Genomic DNA, 21,292 nt, shown 5'->3' on the forward strand with positions numbered 1-21,292 from the left:
TGAGACAGAATTTAGTCTACCTTGCTCAGAGACATTCACAGATAGTGTGAAAACTACTCATGAGTCCCCTTTGCTTAAAGTTACCCCAGTCATGTTTATTACAGCACGTAAAGGTACATAGCCTTAAAGTCTTTTCAGGACTTGGGATTTTTCTTAAAGAAAACAAATCAAGAGTGTTCATTAAAAGATTGATATAAAAAATTAATAATTCTGAAGTTAACCCAAAACTTAATGTAATCTTCCATTGGAACATTTGTTGATGTGTGTGGGGGTTTTAAATTCCACAAATATTATTAAAATGAGCAATCAGCAGAAAGATGTTTTAAAATATTTTGTTTCAGCATGTAAAATCTCGTTTTATTACAGAATTCTTTTGTTAAAGGCACAGCTATGCCAGGTTGCTGCCAGAGTGGTAGGATCATAACAGCCCAGTTAATTTTAAAAGATTCACAAGTGGTGGGCCTTGGAACTACTGATGGCAACATGTACATCACATTTTAGTATAATGCTTAAACTTACACCACATCTTGTGAATTTATATGCATCTGCAAATGTGTGTGTGTGTGTGTGTGTGTGTCTGTGCACACATGCATATAGATACACATATATTTATTTCAAAGAGAAGAGAGTTGGGAAGTAGGACAGACTTGTGAAGTAATTAAGAATATCTACTGGCTCTCACATTCTTCAGTGTAACTTAAAATGTGTACAAAAGATATCTTGAATACACTGTCAAAACGGGTCTGGTTTTATTTCCAGTTAGATGCCAGCATGCTAAAATGGAGATGCTTGCTACCAAGGTGTAGCTTGTCTAAAGTTTAGTGATTAGATCTCCAAATGAAAAAGTACAGCCTAAAGAGGAAATGCTTGGCACTTGTTTCAATTATCTCCTCTTTACAACATTATAGGGTGCTTTCATGTGTATGTATTACCATTCATAATAGAGAGTACATTGACTAAGATTGCAAAATAGTTTCCATTGTATCATAATCCCCTTGTGTCCAGTTGACTCACATCTCTGAAAAATTTCTGCTCAGTTACAAATGTCTGCTGGTCTCTTTCCAATGATACTTTGTTTGTTTGATGGTTGGAAATCTGAAGAAAGTTCACTTAGTTAAAATGGTGATGTAAAGTATATGAGTACAGTCCTAAAATTTACTAAATGTACATACTCAAATTTACTCAACTTTCGGTCTTCAGATTTTAAAAACTAGATGAATAATCTATCCTTTAAAAATTCACCATTAGTTTTTCAAGTATACCAACTGCTGCATTTCCAGTACCAAAAAACCTTATCAAGTGATAATTTAATTACACCTTTTACATGAAATTTTAAAACATGATTTATTCATGATCAACAACATTAGTTTCATCATACTTAGATCAACAGTAGTTTCATCTGCCCTTCTTTTTCTACAACTCTTTGCATATCTGTGGCCTGCTATTTATTACAGCCTTTCTCATAATTTTTAATGTAGGCTTAACAAGCATATAGTTTTAAATCTTTCCTTAGGAGACTTTCCGGCTTTTCTCATTGCTGAACTCGACACAAACCTTATTCTCTTATTAACATTCTTGCAAAGGAGTTTAGGTAATAATAGTCAAGAAAGAATGTTTAAGTTTGATATACACTAAATAATAGACAATGATCAGAAGAGGAAAAAAAATGCGTGGGTATTTTGGTTAAGGTTTTCAAAAACTGAATCATCTTTATTCTCCACCTTGGCCTGAACAAAGAATAACTATAATGAAAATTTGGCCTATGTGGCTTTTACACGTATGTGTTATTTCCTTCTGTTACATCACATATATAATTTTTTGTTGTTGTTAAAATGCAACAGCTGGATCTCGGTATTGGCTTTCAGATCAGTAAAATCAGAAGTTGCCCTTTCTTTGTTTCCTTTTTAGTGGACCTGCAGGAAATAGAGTTCAGAGTGTACCTCACTCGTTATAAGACAACAGCCCATATAATTTTGCAGATAAGGAAACAACTCCTTCAGTTTCTAAATAACCAGTATATAGCATTGTTATCAAACATCAAAACCTGTATGCACTTAAATTCACTCACAGGTTAAATGAAATTACACGTAGTTAATACATGCCACTTGTAAAGTCTAATCTTATCTTGGGAACTTGGATTTTGCATTCCTTAACTAGTATGCTTAAATTTTCAGTTGTATTATCCTATCTTTTTTTTTTAGTAGATGAAAATAAGACACAGGTCTTTAGGTTTCTCTTCATGTCGATAAAGATCTAAACAAGCATTTAGTTATACTTAGGAGCAGCTGTTGAAATTTTCTAGGGTACAAGAGGAGGATCTAACAAAATAAAACCCACTCACCTCTAGCATGATTACCTCCATTTTGTATTTTCTGTACTCCCCAACTGTGATAATTCCAGCCAAACTGTATTCTGGCCTAAGTCATCTGGAAAGGGGAAAGCAGGTATTATTATGAAGCATTCAGAGGATTTAAGAAGATTTGAAATATAGTTACTATAGAGCAGTGATTCCTAACCCCTTTTTGGTTTTGGATCCTTTTTAGACTATAATGAAAGTTTTGAACCTTCTCTATAGAAAAATATATAATATGTATACATGGGTATATGTTTTCATAAGTTTCAATGTATTCTTAGATCCATCTAGATATCCATAGACTGTCAGTTAAGAATCTTTACTATATGGCCAACAAACACACAAAATTAGTGAAATACCAATTGAAATAGTATCTAGTTCATGTAACAAAGATTGCTTTATTATTTGAAATTAAAACAAAATAATATAATATGAGCTTCTAAATAAATGGCTTATAAACAACATAAGTATTACAAGTCAGAGGAAGCAGAGACCACCTTAAAAATATAAAAATAAAGAAGATACGTGAGTGTATACTGGGTATTTTCAGAATATCTTATGTAATTGGGATGATGTGATTTCACCTCATTTACATCCGTATTTATTTATATGCTAGATGGGAAAAAAAAAGAACTTTCTTCCAAAAAGCATACCACTGTCAATGAGTATGACACGCATAAAATAAGTGTAATATAAATAATTGTATTTTCTTCTCACTCTGTGTTATGTGCTAATGGTATACTTATTGGTTATTCACGAGGACCTATCTTCACCTGCCCCTTAGCTAGCTACAGATTGTCAAGTCATTTTTTCCCCCTGTTTAACACAGATAGCCATTAACACCATGCCATCTTCTTTAAATGTAAAATCATTTAGGGATGCCAAGCAAATCTGCTGATTAGCTCAGGCCAGCCTACACCAGATAGGAGAATGGGAAAGTAGTGAAAGACACGCATTACAGATTAGGTCTGGGTATAAGAGAAGTCTCTAACAACCCACCCCCACCAAATATGCCACACAAGTGCTCAGAGAGACCAGAGTCCCAAACTAGACTACCCAGGTGAAACTACAGAGTTTCACAGGAGGCAGCTTTATGTGTGTGTCAATGGGGCAAGATGTGAGGGCTGGCAGTAAAGAAGTCTGACAGATGAGGAAACATGGGGAATATTAAAACCAGTTTAACACACTCACCCACACCTTCCCCCAAGCCGCTTCCTCCCAAGCTCACAGAGCACCAGCAAGGAGGTTGAGACACTCTAGACTTGGGGAGGAGTCCTGAAGTTTTTCAGGAACTTTGCTTGCTTTCTTCTCCCAAGGACATCCCCTGTCCTCCTCTCCTCTTTGCCCAGGGCCAACCTCAAGCTCTCCCATCACATGAGTGCTTTTACCCAAGTGTGGTGCCTCTTCCAGAGCTGTCAGCTTTCTGGCTATAGCTTGGACATCAGCCCCACAAGGGCCCACAAATACAAACCTCAACATAGGATGACTTACTGTGCCTGATACGTTTTTGCCTTTTTAGTCTGTAGTAGACAATTATCTTGACTATAATTGTCCCAACAGGAGCTGCCTCTGTGTGTGTGTATATGTGTGCATATTTTTTTTCTAAGGCAAAAACTAGTTTATATCTTTGTTCAAAGATGACCTTAGCAGGAGACCTTTTTTTTTTGGAGTTGATCAGTAGGTCAAGCCATGTGCTAACCTGGTATGTCTGGGAAGCAGAGCAGGACCAAGGCTGCAGGGCCTTTATGGAATTTCTGTGCTAGGAAGGGAGATAGACATTTAACACAAATATCTCTGTATCTTGACAATTGCAATATGGCCAGAAAGTACAGGCACCTATGGGACTATACTGATCCTAAAACAAGCAAGCATGAGGAGGCAGTGAGGTCACCTCTAGGAATGCCTCCTCAATGGAAACATTTGCACTGAACCTTGAAGAGTAGGTAGATGAGCCAGTGCTTTTGCACACCTTGTTCCATGAAAGCAAGACTGTTTTTTTACTGTTGTATTCCCCAGTGCCTGCTTCCTTGTAGGTGATCAATAAAGATTTCTTGAATAAATGAAAGAATAAGGGGCTCCCAACATCTGTTTGCTCTCTTATCCCTCTCCTTCCCTACCACAGTGGTTCCTGTTCTCTCCATTCCCATACCAATTGGTATGTTATTTTTAAAACTAAAAATACTCTGTTTTATCTTATTATTATTCAATTAAAGTTAGAAACATTTAAAATCCCTACAGATGCAAATGCTAGAACAATGAAATAAAAGCTCAAGATCTTTTCTGCCCCAAAGCTCTGTGGAATAATCCATTTTATAAATTTTTAAAAAAACAAAAACTATTTTGAAGGCTGAAGCAAGAGGATTGCTCCAGCCCAGGATTTCAAGACCAGCCTGGGCAACATTGCAAGACCCTGTCTCCTAAAACAAATAACTAAATACAATTTTAAAAAGGAAAAACTAGGCTTCACCATGCAAGTTTATAATGAAAGGCTATACACTGAATATATACTTTAGCTATATATTTCAAAGACCTGAAGATAACGTTAAGACCGGGCATGGTGGCTCACGCCTATAGTCCCAACAATTGGGAGGCCAGCTGGGGAGGACCACTTGAGGCCAGGAGTGAGAGACCAGCCTGGACAGCATGGTAAGACTTCATCTCTATAAAACATAAAAAAGCCAAGCGTGGTGGCACACACCTGTAGTCTTAGCTACTTGGGAGGCTGAGGCTGGAGGATCACTTGAGCCCAGGAGGTCGAGACTGCAGTGACCCATGTTCAAACTACTGCATTCCAGCCTAGGTGACAGAGAGCAACCCTGTCTTTAACAAAAACAAACAAACAAAACCAGCTTTGAATCAGCAAAATTAAGCAACCAAGTGTGTTCTCCTTCTCTAATGTCATTAAGCTTTGAGTGTGTCTTTACAGAAATTTTTATTTTCTTATGTATGGCATCCTAGATTGTATGACTTTAACATAATCCCAGATGGATTAATTATCATGAAGCCTATTTTGCAGACGATTCAAGGGAATTTAGCCCAAGAGCAAAAGTTAGGTAATGCCTTAAATCTGAAATCTGTCCTCGAAATACTCCTCTACTCACCGCTTAAATGGTTTTCAGTGAAGTGGCATTTTAAAAATAAGTGCTGCTTGCTTTACCTCTGAATTCCCTTCTCCAATGCCATTTTACTCTCTGAGCTGCTTTCTTGGCAGTTTGGGGCACCCCTTGCTGTTTGTGCCTGTGATAGTCTGACTTCCATCTGCTGCTCTGTAGCCAGGAGCCTGCTGTGCTCTCTTCAGTCACATCTTTCATGCCTGGCCATTCAAGCACCTTTCATCAGGTCTCAATGGGCCTGGGTAAAGGGCCCTCCCCCTGCATCCACATGAGCACATAATCTCCCAGGTAGCCTCCTCGTTGAAGCACCTCCAGTGCATGTGTTCGCAAACAGCAGGACATCACTCTCTACTGGGTTCCTAATCCCTCAGACACACAGAGGAAGGAGGTCGCAAGGCTGTGAAAGTGAAAAGAAAAGCGAGGGGGCGGGTGAGCAGAGGGAACACAATGTCAGCGCCTGGGCCCTCCAGCGGCTGCACCACAATCATCGCCAGCTGCAGCCCAATTAAGCTCAACAGGTCACAGGTGTTCCAGACAGAAGATGCTTTTAACAAAACCACTTTCTTGAAAATACCTAAGACTTTTTAAAGCACTGCAGCCCATTTCTTTTGGTAGATTCTTTAAAGCTATTTAGTACCCTTGAAATACAAAAAAGCTGAGAAGCACATTTCGGCCTCAGTGGAAGGCGCGCTTGCTTCATGCAAAACAGCAGGGGCAGCAGCCAGGCTGCCGTGACCGAGCCCAGAGACGACATCTCTGCCAATGCGTGGATTCAGTGTGCAGCTGCAGAAAAAGGACGTGAGGGTGTCTCCCTCCTCCAGCTTGGTCCCGTCTGATACTGTAGCCTGAACTGTGCAGTTCACTCACTCACACAAGAAATTGCTGCATAGCCATGACCTTGTGTGTACTCTTAAATTACAATCTTTAGGATGCACTTGTAGTTTTCCTATGAACTTTTAAGCTGCCCTGCCACATGCTGGTTAAACTAGGTGCATAAATTCAGCTATCAGGAACTACTTTTCATCTTCTGACACATTTTAAAGTGCTGGCTTCATTTTCTCCACAGATCCAAGTGTTCCCTGTGCCTGCCGGAAGTGTGGGGAGGGGATAACAGGATCCAAGCAGAATTTAGGTAGTTGTTTAAGTCACCTTCGGACCTTTGTTACCCTTCCACCTTTCTTTGAGGATATCGATAATCTCTGAGAGGCAGTTAAGAATGTAGTGGGGAAGGTCGAGTTAGAATTTCGGCATCCCTATTGGAAGGGAGCGGTTCTTAGTTCCCCTACTCCCCAGGTGCACTTACAGCAGCATCCCTTCTTCCCACGCCTGCGTGCCACTCTCATGGGTATGTTTGCCTGTTGTCATTATTGTAACCTGTTTACAGCCAATAGCAAGGACATGCTGACACTACCCAGGTCTTATCTGGAAATGGAAGCAACTGCTTAAATTTACAATTGGGTTTCTAATCTGTCAGCGCACCAGAAAAGCCCCTAGTACTACTGTGAAACTGAAAAGAACATGGGAAGAGTTAAAGCACAGCGGGAATGAATACCCAGAATAGGGCCCAACGTTTTCAGCTTTTCCTTCCTGTTGGTTAGTTTTTGGTAAACAGTCTTTGCCTTGACTGTTACTCTTTATCACGTCATTTTTTAAAATTATTACTGCTTGCTTAGAAACCATGTTGGTTTTAATTTTCACAATACGCCTGTTTCTGTTTTGCTAAGCTGAGCCACCTGTTTAAACTCTTCTTGTCTCATGAATTGGGAGAAAGAACCGTAGGCAATGTATAAGAGGTTTCATTTTTTTCCACAGTGAAGTAAGACATTGTTCTTATTCTTCATGGCATTCAGAATTCTGCACAATTGCCTTTTTTGCCCTTTTGCATTTAAAAGTGAGGTAATTAGATTTCCCAAGGTTCAATGGTCAAGAGCCTTCTCATCCCGCAGAGTTGCTTCCCCACACTGCTCACAAGTGGAGCTGTCTCGCGTAATCCAGTTATTGCTATATTGTTGTTATAAAGGAACTGCTTTTTCAGAGAGCTAGCATAGCATGAAACTTTATACTTACATGTCCCTTTGCTTTCATTGCTAACTTTTTTCCCCACATTTGAAACTAATTACTATTTTATTCAGTGTCTATGAGGATTTCTAAACATTTTCGTTAAAGATCTTTTCCTACGTCTTAGGAATTCATTTCAAATATGCCTAAATCCTTCACGTTGTGAGATCCTGCCTTTGTTGTTTTATGTTTTTGTCAGATATTCAATCGTCAGATCTATTATTACTACTGAACAAATGGAAACAAAATTTGTGACATGTTGGCACCAAATAAATTAGTGTCATAGCCACTGAAACAAAGGCATGTCTTCGTCTAGCTCTGACAGTGAGATCTTGGGCCCACTCTGCTAGTTTTTTGTCTCATTTTCTCATTTTCACAAACAGATAATGTTTTTACCTTTGCAAAAGGGTGCATATATATTCTAAAGCTTGGATATCAATTTTTTTTTTTTTTTTTTTTTTGACATGGGGCTTCACTCTTGTTGCCCAAGCCAGAGTGCAATGGCACGATCTTGGCTGACTGCAACCTCCGCCTCCCGGGTTCAAGTGATTCTCCTGCCTCAGCCTCCCAAGTAGCTGGGGTTACAGGCATGCACCACCACGCCTGGCTAATTTTTTGTATTTGTAGTAGAAACGGGGTTTCGCCATGTTGACCAGGCTGGTCGGGTATCAATTTTTTAGTCAAAACTGAATAAGATGAAATACTCAGATTTATAGAGCCAGCCAAAACGTTTTTGTTTTTACAGCCTAATAGCAAAAGCAATCTTGCTGGTAGTTGGCTAATAATTCATTTCTATGATGTAGTCTGCAGCCTATGGGGGAAGAGGACAAGATGGTGAAGGGATTAGGGGAAAGCTTCCAAAATCCTTTTTGCCAAAGAAGTTAAGGAGCTTGAGCGACCCAGGTTTTCTCTCTAAACGGGTTAGTTTAACATTCCAGACAGTCTGTGATTCAAACTCGTCTATTCACCTATACATGTACTCAGCAGAGTTCTTTATGGCCTCATAGGAAAAATTCAGCTGAATTCCCCCATCACTGAAACTGTTCCAGACTTCATCTACTTTTGCTTTTTGTTTTTTAGAGACAGAGTCTTGCAGTGTTGCCCAGCGTGGCCTTGAACTCCTGGGTTCAGATGATCCTCCCATCTCAGCCTCCTAAGTAGCATGACTACAGGCCCACACCACTACACCCAGCTCCATCTGCATTTTGAATGTGATGCCAGCAGAGTGATGAGCTTTGTGGTGGTCCCTGGGTTCAGTGTAGATACACACACACACATACTTATGTCATTAGGTTTTCCCATAAACTTTACAGCTAGTAATGAGAAAGGTCCTAGTTTAAATTGAAGGGTTTTTTTCCCTCAGTTTCTGTAGTATTCATTCCTAAATAGAGAGATATGTTGACAGATTTATCTGAAAAGACCTCATTTTTCCAAAGCTTAACACAGAAAGGAAAATCCCATAATCTTAGGTTAGTTTCATCAAGTGAGACAATAAATTGCCATTTGCATAATATTCTTTTCTTTAGCAAAGATTCCATTCTAATCCTCCAAAACAATATACAGTCATGCACCACATAATGACATTTCAGTCAACAATGGACCAGATACATAATGGTGGTCCCATAAGATTATTATATTTTTGCTGTATCTTTTCTATGTTTAGATACACAAATACTTACGTTGTGTTACAGTTGCCTGCCTACAGTATTCAGTAACATGCTGTACAGGTGTGTAGTGTAGGAGCAATAGGATAGACCCTATAGCCTAGTATGGAATGGGCTATTACCATCTAGATTTGTGTAAGGACAGTCTATCTACACAACAGTGAAAGCACCTAACAATGCACTTCTCAGAACGTATCCCTGTTGTTGAGCAACACATGACTATATGTTACTGCACTGTTTGTAAATTTTCTGAAGTCGTGCTCAATTCCAGTGCAGTTTTTTTTTCTATGACAATACAACAAAGAAGCTCCTGTTCCTGCGGGATACATTTTGATACCTAAGAAAGCATCTCTCAAAAATAACAAAAGCATGGTTGTATTCTTGCTAGAATTTCTAATTTATGTTAGAAATTAGTTCTACAGAAGGAACTAAATGCAGAGTAGTGCTCCAAACTGAAAACATAGCTTGAGATGAACATATATCACAGTATTAAACAATTTTAGTTATTTACTTTCTCTTCATTCTAAGAACTTAAGAAGACCTGACAACATCTAGATCAGGGGTTCCCACCCCCAGGCCATGCACCAGTACTGATCCGTGGCATGTCAGGAACCAGGCCGCACAGTAGGAGGTGAGCAGTGGGCAAGTGAGCATTACCACGTGAGCTCCACCTCCTGTCAGATCAGCGGCAGCATTCGATTCTCATAGGCGTGGGAACCCTATTGTGAACTGTGCATGTGAGGGATCCAGGTTGTGCACTTCTTGTGAGAGTCTAATGCCTGATGATCTGAGGTGGAACGGATTCATCCTGAAACCACCCACACTCCTCTACCTGCTGTCCGTGGAAAAATTGTCTTCCACAAAACCAGTCCCTGGTGCTAAAAAGGTTGGGGACTGCTTATCTAGATCATATGAAACATAAGTAACTAAAAATACTGTAGATTGGCCAAATCTGGGAAAGATGCACATAGCATGCATCTTTTTGAAAATGTAGTTGTAGTTAAGTAACTATTCAGTTCAGCAAACATACCTTGACTATTTATATAACCAGAGCACAAGTAAGTGCTTTGGCTGCTACCACTATTGCTGTCCTTTTACCCATTAAACACACTGGCCTTCCTTCTGTCTCTCAGGTCCTCTCCCCATCTTCTCAGAAACACAAGGAATATGTCTATATGTCTGTCTATTCCTTGTGTTTCTGTCCTCCACCCCCTTCCTGTTTCTATTTTGGAATAGGGGAGAGCAAAAGTAAAAAGCTATGCTAATAAGCAAGAGCCATAATGTGTCCTGATTGAGTTGTTTGGTATCTCCCAAAGTGTGTGCCAAAGATCACCATTAAACCATTTATAGATATTCTGCCAGAAATAGGAGGGGAAGCGTTCTATGGGAAACAATGAGTGTCATAGTCCATTCTGGCTGCTATAACAAAATAACTTAGACTGGGCAACTTTTAAATAATACAGATTTATTGCTCACACTTCTGAAAACTGGGAAGTCCAAGATCAAGGCACCAACAGATTTGGTGTCTGATGAGGGCCTATTCCTCATAGAGATACCTTCTAGCTGTGTCGTCACATGGTGGAAGGGGCCAACCAGCTCCATCAATCTTCTTTTATAAGGGTACTAATTCTGTCAGTGAATACAGAACCCTCACAACCTAATCACCTCCTAAAGACCTCACTTCTTAATACTAGTAGCATTGGAGATTAAGTTTCAACATATAAATTTTGGAGAAAAACATTCAGACCATTGCATTGGGTTAAAGAAAATCAAACTGACCATCATTAGAAGCCTTTGTAAAACCTTTAAAATTCTATTGTGCACCATGGGGAACAGAATATATACAGGTTGAGTATCACTAATCTGAAATCCACAGTGCTCCAAAATTCAAAACTTTTGAGTACCCACATAACACACAAAGGAAATGCTCACTGGAGCATTTTGGATTTCAGATTTTCAGATTACAAATGTTCAACCAATAAGTAGAATGCGGATATTCCAAAATCTGTAACATGTCTGGTCCCAAGCATTTCAGATAAGGAATACTCAACCTGTATAGTGTTGCCCAAAACTTATTTGACCATGGAATACTTCTCCTGAACAGACACTGATTTCTTAAGGGAAATGCTAGCATAGATCATGAGAAGAGCAGGAGAGCTGCACTTTTCTTGGGAGGTATTATATCATATCTTGGAACTCATACCACAGTAAGCGGTTCCCAGAGCAAATAGAAACCAGCCATCATGGACATCCTAAGAATACATCTGTTTCCAAATCTACCTTTTTATTCGGGGTAGGAGAAAAGAACCAATAATCCAGTCAATGCTTTTGCTTTTGGAATTTCTACTGAGAAGCCTTTTCATGAGGAAAAAATACAAGGAACTTTTAGGAGTGGTGCTCTGTCAGCTGCTTCTGCATCAGCTGCTTGTGGATTTGGTTTAGAGCTTTAGAGAGGACTGGCATTGACTAGCTTTCACTGTCATTGTGGCCCACATGACTTTGAAAACACTGTCATTGTTAATTTTAGTTATATTTGATGGTAGAATTATTCTTTTTAAAAAATTTCTCCATTCTGTCTACTGAGGCTAGTTCAGTGTAATGCGTGTTTTCTTTCTTCCCACCTTGCTGCTTCTCTACTCATTTTATTCCTTTTCCTTACCTGTATGCATGTCTCAGTTCTGTTCTTCACACTTTGGTTTCCAAAGCTGTAACTTATTCCTTCTCTCCACACTAAAGCCCTTTCCATTTGCCTCCCTGAAAGTACTTCTAATACCATGGCACACACGGCATTTAACTTACATGCATCCAGTACTGGTTTGTGAGCAGGGGAAGACAGGTACTGTATCTTAGTCATGCCTGGATCTTCCACCTGGCTTAATATCGTTATCGCACAGAGTAGCTATTCAGTGGATGTTGATTGATGAAAGAATGACTGGCTAATTATTTGTAGTGTCCTGGTTACATTTCCCTCAGTTACTGGCGGTATATTGCTAAGTAAATGTGATAGGAAAGTAAGAGTGGCAGAAGAAGACAACCTTATTGACTAGTTCTTCAGAGCATCCTTTATAAATAGAAAGAAACAGAGTAATGTTTATTGAAGCAAATGTTGAATTCAGGCAGTGTTTCTCCCGCCCTAGGACATACAGACAGCTGCACTCCTTCCTCTACACAGAAGACACGTTCATATTGAGGTCCTTGAGTACCCATGTTTCTCTTTTCATTAACTCTCAGAAGTTCTCTAGGTCATCACTATCTAATCTAGCCATTAGTGATCTAGTCAAAACTCTGTCCAAGTTTTCTATATCTCACAGTTTCGTAGTTCTCCAAGCTAGATGGAATTGTTTATTAAGAGTCAGGGGAGTACTAAATATAGTAGGGAAATTTTTCCCAAATGTTGACATATATACTAGAGGCCCCAAGTTACAAACATCCACATTTCAGGTGGTCACTACTTCTCTGACCATAACTGATCACTAATACCTGCTTTGTCGTTACCATGTAAGCTACCACAAAACAACAATTTATAGTTCATAGAAAAATCTATAGAAGCAGGCCGGGCTCGGGGGCTCACACCTGTAATCCCAGCACTTTGAGAGGCCAAGGCGGGCGGATCATGAGGTCAGGAGATCGAGACCATCCTGGCTAATATGGTGAAACCCCATCTCTACTAAAAATACAAAAAACTAGCTGGGCGTGGTGGCACGCACCTGTAGTCCCAGCTACTCAGGAGGCTGAGGCAGAAGAATCGCTTGAACCCGGGAGGCGGAGGTTGCAGTGAGCTGAGATTGCGCCACTGCACTCCAGCCTGGTGACAGAATGAGACTCTGTCTCAAAAAAAAAAAAAAAAGAGAGAGAGAGAGAGAAAATCTATAGAAGCAAATGTGAAGGAAAGAAAGTGGATCTGCAAAGAGGAATGCCCAGGGGAACTGACCCTAAGGACAGCCTTCTAGGCCCTAATGATATAACATTTCCCACTACCTATATTTATTTACCGTGCTGTGTTAGGCTCCCTGAGGTTCCAGTGATTACAGGAGTACAACCATTTCTTCTTCTGCCAGTTTGATGACTGTGTGTTGACAGTGAAAGCCTATCTGACAATTGGTTCCCTTCCTCGGATGTGCCAGCAGGGCAAACCACCCATCTGGCCATGTGAATCAAAACCCAGAAACTTTGAGAGGTTCCAGGCAGCCTTTTGGTTACCTCTCTTTTTTCAACCCTGCTCTTTTTCCAACCCCCACCCTGGCCACCATGGTACACATGCTCATCTGGCCACTCTATTGGATGTGTTTCCATCAGACTTTACATATACCCCTATTAGCAAGATCACTGCACTGTGCAAAAACAGGGAGATATCAGTCATATAGCAAATGAAATAGTACAGTAATTAATATTTGTCCACTCACATAGTAGGTGCTCAATAAATGTTTCCAACCATTATGTGCCAGGCTCTATATTCTCTGAGGGAGTCTCAGCTATGAGGGGTGGGGGAGGTATGCAGGAGAGAGAAAGAGAGCTCCGCCACCTGGCAGGAAATGTAGTGCTCTTTGCCTCTTCCAGTGATTCTTCAGACTTTTTAGCCTTGTAACCATTGCTTCAAATCTTGTCCAGATGAAAGAAGTGCTGCTCAGAGGGTTGTGGGTGGGGACTCTTCCCACTTGGTCCCTTCACCTCCTTTTGTAGAGATCTCCAAGGTCCCCTTAGAACACAGTGGAACCATCAGATAGCCAGTTTACCATGCTGGGCATTTCACAGGCTTTTACTGTGCTTATTAATTATCACATTCTTGTTTTCAAAAGAGCTCTTTTTGCACCAGAACATGTGATAAAGTGGTTTTACTAATCCCTTGAAGTTTTGTTTTTTCCTTCAACAAGATGATAGCCACCCTGTTTTTTCAGAAAAACATTAACATGCATAACCACTATAGTTAACTTCAGCACTCATTAATGAAGCCCAGAACTAATAGTTACATTGTCGTAATTTGACAAAGCCATCTAAATCTATGCATGTTTTTGAAAGCTCCCTAAACATGCTGCTAAATCCCCTAAAAAGCCACTAAACTGCTTTGGCAGCCATTAGCCCAGCATAAGCAGAGGAACTCTTTTCAGTGAGTGAACAAACAGAGAAAATACGCTGAATGGCTGGACAAATGTGTTTCAGCTGGCCCTTTCATTTACCGATATAAGGGCGCAGTCAATATCAATCACTGTTTTCCCTGTTGCCCTGAAAATCACAATATCTCTTTTCATCCCACAAGCTCTATTCACTACCATAATGTGTCTTTAGAATGACACTGGCATCAGCCTGCTTCCGCTGTCTGAAGTCCAGAGAGCTTAAAAACACATTTCGGGATTCTTGAACCTTCCTCCCCTTCCGTTTTCCTACTGCCTCCTCCCTCCTCCCTCTGCATCCATTCCGCCCCCTCCCCAGATTCTTTTCAATTCTTCCAGCTTTCCTGGCTGAGTAAACAGCATTCACTTCTCTGTTCTAATGCAGCTCTCCAAAGTAAATGTTGACAACCCTATCTGATATTCCTGAGATTTAAGAACTCATTAAAGAGATACACATAAAGAAATGCTTTTACATGTTGGTAATACATCAAAGGTTGAAAGGAATGTGGAAACTCTGTGCTATGACACGGTGTGTTGATGAGCAGGGCCTCACTCTGTATCAGAATATCTCCCCGCTCTGCCCTCCCGTGACCGTTGGCTCCCGCCTCCCCCCACCACATAGACACATGCATCCTTTGCCATCCCTTGTTAAAAGTATGTGCGTGCACAGCTACCTACCCTTACAGTTAAGGGCAAATGCCCTTAAAAGCAAATGCCACTTCTTAGATATCTTTTGGCACTCCTGGTTCTGAGTACTTAATACGTTGCTTTGGGATGAAGGAAAGAACAGAATGCTCTGTATATGATTACCTTTTATCCTTTTGAAAACTTGAGTGGACTAATTCTTGAAGATAAATTTTAGCAATGGGCATTTAGTTATAGAAGGTACCACAGATGAATATTTGGAATATTATGTTTCTAAAAGAGTACTGATTGTTTTCTACCTCCTTTTATTTACTTATTTTTTAAAATTTCAGATTGTAGCCATCTGCAGAGAGGCAGCTCTTCTGGCTCTGGAAGAAGACATTCAAGCCAATCTCATCATGAAAAGACATTTCACTCAGGCCTTAAGCACTGTGACACCTAGAATTCCTGAGTCATTGAGACGTTTTTATGAAAATTATCAAGAGAGTAGTGGGCTGCATACACTCTGAGAAAATATATATATTCAAGATGCTGAAAATCCTTTCCAGAGAAAATTTGTTTCTTTTTAAAATTTTTTGAGAGTGTTAAAAAAATTTTTACTAGGCAAAATGTTTGAAGTATGTTCAGTAGAATTTAGGGGCTTTGGTTCTTACAGATTTTCAAGTCATGTAAGTGCAGTGAAAATATCTCTGAGCATAAGTTTCAATCAGTTTTACCTGGAAATTTGTGGTGCGGTTTAAAAAACAAATGTTTAGCTTTTTCATTTGCGACCTAGTCTGTTCATCCCATGAAGTGATTTCTTTTTCCAGAATCTGAGTGTCTTTCTAAAATGCCAGACATGTTGGCATAAATTTTATACAGGGATGTAAAAAAATGTATGTGGATAAATTTTTTGTAATCTTTATTTTTGAAGGCCAGCCAGTAAAATGGCCCAATGTGCCAGCCAGGCTTATGTGGCCTTGTTTTCAAATATGCATATATATCTTATCATTAAAATTCATATGTGCATTTTTGCTTTAGCCTTCTTAATCTCTACCTATGGCCAAAAAAAATTTTTTGAGAGATATTTTGTATAATACAATGCCCTTTGAAAGTGTAAGCCCACTCTAAGCCTAGAGCAGTAGGCTTGGGTTTTTTTGTTGTTGTTGTTTTGTCTTTTTTTTTTTTTTTTTAGACAGAGTCTCACTCTGTCGCCTAAGCTGGAGTGCAGTGGCACGATCTCGGCTCACTGCAACCTCCGCCTCCTGAGTTCAAGCAGTTCTCCTGCCTCAACCTCCTGAGTAGCTGGGACTACAGGCATGCACCACCACACGCAGCTAATTTTTATATTTTTAGTAGAGACAAGGTTTCACCATGTTGGCCAGGCTGGTCTCCAACTTCTGGCCTCAGGTGATCCACCCACCTGAGCCTCCCAAAGTGCTGGGATTACAGGCGTGAGCCACCATACCTGGAGAGGTTTTGTGTTTTTTGTTTTTGTTTTTGTTTTTTTTCATAAAATTCTATTAATAAATCATATGAAGCATACATATTTTTACTTATACATATTTTCAGGGTACCAGTAAACTTTTTAGTTCAAAGATAGGCCAAATTGTACTTTTTTTTTTTATGAGACAGAGTCTCGCTGCTCTGTCGACCAGGCTGGAGTGCAGTGGCGTGATCTAGGCTCACTGCAAGCTCTGCCTCCTGGGTTTACTTACGCCATTCTCCTGCCTCAGCCTCCTGAGTAGCTGGGACTACAGGTGCCCACCACCGTGCCCGGCTAATTTTTTTTCTTTTTTTTGTATTTTTATTAGAGACGTGGTTTCACCCTGTTAGCCAGGATGATCTCGATCTCCTGACCTTGTGATCCGCCCACCTCAGCTTCCCAAAGTGCTGGGATTACAGGCATGAGCTACCGCGCCCGGCCGCCAAATTGTAATCTTAAGCATATCATATTGCGTTCTAAATATGTATATTTATGCTTCTTGTTATTTATCCTCAGGATTTATTCACACTTTATTACTTCATAAATACTCTTGAAAAAGCTTTCAGAAAGTGATTCTCTGATTTCAGATCAGAAACTGGCAATGGGAAGAATGTGCACTTAAACTTGATCACTGTAGATCTTTGAAAATTCCCGGAAAGACAAATCAGACAAGAAATACCTGATTATCAAAATAATGGGCTATACAGTTTTGTGGTGGCATACATTCCTTGTTTGTTTGTTTGTTTAGAGATAGGGTCTTGTGTCACCCAGGCTGGAATGCAGTGGCACAGTCATAGCTCACTGCACCTTCAAACTCCTGGAGCTCAAGTGATCCTCCTGACTCAGCCTCCTGAGTAGCTAGGACAGCAGGTGCACACCGCCATGTCGGGCTAATTTTTTTTTTAAAACAGAGAGACAGGGTCTTGCTGTGTTGCCCAGGCTGGTCTCCAACTCCTGGCCTCAGGTGACCCTCCTGCCTCAGCTTCCCAAAGTGCTGAGATTACAGGTGTGAGCCACCATGCCCACCCTGTGGTGACATATATTCTGAAGTCACATCTCAACTATTTCATCCTCAAATATATTTACATCCTCAAAAATATCAGATTTTCAAGACAACACTGGTTTACCAGTACATAAACCCACCCAGGGGACAAAGAATATTACCATTTAGAACTGTGTTGTCAAATACAATAACCACTAATTGTATCTGACCATTTTAATTAATTAAAATTAAATAATATTTAAGAATTAGTTTATCAGACATATCAGCCACATTTCAAATGCTCAATAGCTACATGTGGCAAGGGTCTGCCACACTGGACAGAGTAGAAAACATTCCCATCGTTCAGAACGTTCTCTTGGATGCTGCAGATCTGGAAAACGAGACTTCCATATTGAAATAAATACAACCTCAAAACTTTTATGCTCTGTGTTCCCTTTAGTTGTTATTTACATAGAAAATTATGAAAAGAGGGAGGAACTTACCTTCTTCCCTATTAAATATATGGCTAAGGGCACAAGAAAATAAGAGGAAAACTTATCCCTCAGGGCCTAAACAAGAAAGTGAAAGAAGTCTCATTCCCAATAAAAATAAAAACCAGAAGCTTGAAGTGACTCTGGGGCAGGAGGCTGGGTGGTGGGGAGGAGGGTAGCAGTCTCAGTCAACAAGTTTAGACATTAATGGCCACTCAAAGCCTTCAGCCCATATAACATGAAGTTACAACTGAGCTCTGCACATAATGCTCAAGCTCTTTAACAACCAACACTGTCAGCACAAGGGTAGACAAGACAAGAAAAGAAAAATCTCCTGCTGGCCAGGAAGACCACAAGGAGCCTTTCTGACTTGGCCTGTGCTTTTGATTTTTAAAACATTTTTTAAAAGACGCCTCTCTGGGCCGGGCGCAGTGGCTCATGCCTGTAATGCCAGCACTTTGGGAGGCCAAGGCGGGCGGATCACGAGGTCAGGAGATCGAGACCATCCTGGCTAACACAGTGAAACCCTGTCTCTACTAAAAATTCAAAAAATTAGCTGGGCATGGTGGTGGGCACCTGTAGTCCCAGCTACTCGGGAGGCTGAGGCCGGAGAATGGCATGAAACCTGGGAGGCAGAGCTTGCAGTGAGCCGAGATTGCGCCACTGCACTCCAGCCTAGGCGACAGAGCAAGACTCTGTCTCAAAAAAAAAAGAGACCTCTCTGAGAATTCTGACTATGAGCTTACCTGCCCATGGCTTTCGGATTAGAATTCACACTACCTTCAAATTCATGAAACCTCAAAACCTACAAATTAAGCTAAAAACATGGAGCCAAGCTAAAAATGCCCTGGGGCTAACTAGCACTTGCACTAGTTAGAGGAATGTATCCTCATCTCAGAGGATTCCAAAAGCTAATGCCCTGCTTACCAAGGGTTTGTAATCTCACAGGATGTGAAGCAGTGGGGCCTCAGATCTGCTGATGGGAGCATAAATTGGTACAACCACGTTGGAAGGCAACTGGCTATCTAGCAATGTTGAAGACCCTACAATCTAACGGTTCTCCTAGGTGCATATCCCAGAGCAAGTCTCACATTGATGTAGTGAGATAGTGAATAGGAAAGTTCATAGCACCATTATTTTTAAGTAGTAAGAACCTGGAAACAATCTAAATATCCATCAATAATAGATTTATGTGATAGTCATACAACAGAATACTGTGGCAATAAAAAATAATTAGAGCTACATATGAAATAGGGATGGAACACCGATGAACAAAGAATAATGTTTTAGAAGAATATGATATTTAAAATTTGAAGCATGCAAAATATACGTTTATGCGGGCATATATAGTGGAAGAATAAATGAATAGAAAAGCACCAAATACTGGTGAGGAATTTCCTCAGGAGAGAAAAGTTGAGCTGCTTCAATTGTGTCAGTAATGTTTCATATCTTAGGGTGGGTGATGGGAATATAGGTGCTGATTTAATATAGTCTGTACTTTTTGTATACCTAAATATTTCGTGATAATTTTTAAAAGATGGGCCTTAAACCAATACAATCATATCATTTAACTCAATTCCATGAATTTACAATGCAATTCACAGTGTCCACAACCCCATGTTTCTGGAAAATCAGGAGTATTGGGTACAATGGAATAAAATGCAAGAAGGCAAATAAGAGATCAGGCTTTTAGGACCTAGGAAACAAATAAAGAGAAATTTGTTGCTGAAAGTAGTGTGTTGATGACACTCTCATTACCTGACAGGATGGGAGACGTTATGTCTGGGAATAAGACATCTATTTCCATAGCACTGTAGTCCTGCAAAGGAGTTGGAAGTTATGAATTTTTAAAGATTTTAGAACATTATATCTTTAGTCTCCCATAAGCCAATTATTTATATCTCCACATAGCCCATTATTACCATTGAAAAGGCATGCAATTCTTCTGTTTGAAGCTTGTTCCCTTTTTACAAAAGTACTAGTAAAAATCTGAGTCACACAAAAGAGCAGGTCAGGTGTCACTAATAACAGTTTACCTCAGCTTCATCTCCATGAAGGTTTTACTTCTAATCCCAGAGTCTCATGTTTATGTATTTACAAGAGTGTATGAAAGCTGGGCATGGTGGCACACACCAGTAGTCCCAGCTACTCGGTGTGGGGTTGAGGTGAGAGGATCGCTTGAGCTCAGGAGTTTGAATCCAGCCTGGTCAATGTAGCAAGATCCTATCTCTTAAAAAAAAAAAAAAATGTAAAACAGTGTATGATCCTATTATTTGGGTTTGTGTGTGATTGAATAAATGGTATATAGTTCATGGAAAATTTAAGTTCAGCAAGGAAAGAAAATGGCTAGCTTCCTGTCTTAGGAAGACAATTTACTTTTTGGCATCTGTTTGGTTGAAAGTTTGCCTTTGATCCAGATTCTTTCGGATGTCAGGGATATTCACATTGACATGTCTTTTCAGTGTTCCAGGAAATTTTAGTTTGAATAGTACGATTTTTTCTTCTTACAATAAAACTTAGAATGGCTTCTAACTTATTTCTTCATGGCCAAGAAACTACCCTGACTTATCTCAATAAATATTTAGTTCTGTCTTATTTCTAATGTGTAAAACAGGTTTTAAAAATAATATATAGATTTTGCATTTATTAAAAAAAGATTTAATTTATAGAACCAAACTTGAACATATGTTTAATTTAGCCTAATCAGAAGGTTACAGAAAAAGTTGCTGTAAAGATAGAATAAAAGTATTGTACTGGTCTGTTTTTACTAAGTTCCAGAATGTGAGGTTATTAGAGTCTTGGCTTATTGTGTCATGTTTTCCTGAATGCTTCCTTTGAAGATGAGCACACACCAAAGCATCCTTTGATATTATGTATGGATTAAATTAACACTGGTTTCCAAATGTGGTCTACATAGAAATTCTAATGCTACAAATTTGCCTTTCTTCCTTGGATTTTCATTATAACAGTTGTGTGCATACATAGGTCTTTTACCTAATGTCTTTATCAAATATACCCCTTACTCCAACAAATTTTTGCAGAAAGAGATGTTACAGGGTTTTGAGAGCCCTACAAAATCATATGGAAATTTGTAGACTCTTCTTTCAGGATTTAGTGATAAACATTTCTGGAAGGATGGTTCCTCTTTCAAGATTTAGTGATAAACATTTCTGGAAAGACAGTTAAGTGTCACACCCACACACAGCAAAACCCAAGGATATGAAAAGAAAAAAAATAAAAACAGAATTCATCTATGCTTCAAATAGGGAACAAATATAACACATATTACAGATTTCAATTTTGGACCAACTTAAAAAGGATCTAGGAAGTTTTACATGTACTGTGCTTGACAACACATTCAATGTGACAGGAAATACCTTGTTTACTTGGTTTCAATACACCATCAATTGTAA

At 39.6% G+C, this 21,292-nt stretch overlaps 1 protein-coding gene and 1 long non-coding RNA gene across 5 annotated transcripts in view; one reads left to right on the forward strand and one right to left on the reverse strand.

The window, feature by feature from the left end:
* AFG2A (AFG2 AAA ATPase homolog A) overlaps positions 1 to 16,693 on the forward strand; it is a 392,555-nt gene extending 375,862 nt beyond the window's left edge. For 3 of the 4 annotated variants that reach the window (XM_032146808.2, XM_058436727.1, XM_058436728.1), the window contains exon 16: positions 15,274 to 16,693. In XM_032146808.2, the coding sequence (XP_032002699.1) occupies positions 15,274 to 15,450 (177 nt within the window). In that variant the 3' untranslated portion in view covers positions 15,451 to 16,693. The remainder of the gene's footprint in view (positions 1 to 15,273) is intronic. The other variant, XM_032146800.2, reaches the window with a different exon arrangement.
* Positions 1,801 to 19,694, reverse strand: LOC131383115 (uncharacterized). The gene is made up of 3 exons (XR_009212895.1): positions 19,638 to 19,694; positions 2,342 to 2,426; positions 1,801 to 1,913 (listed from the first exon to the last, which is right to left on the reverse strand). It is a non-coding gene; the product is annotated as an uncharacterized LOC131383115 (long non-coding RNA).
* Between the last annotated feature and the right edge of the window lie 1,598 nt (positions 19,695 to 21,292).

This window comes from Hylobates moloch, unplaced genomic scaffold, assembly GCF_009828535.3.
Source record: "Hylobates moloch isolate HMO894 unplaced genomic scaffold, HMol_V3 SCAFFOLD_3, whole genome shotgun sequence".
Taxonomy (NCBI): Eukaryota; Metazoa; Chordata; class Mammalia; order Primates; family Hylobatidae; genus Hylobates; species Hylobates moloch.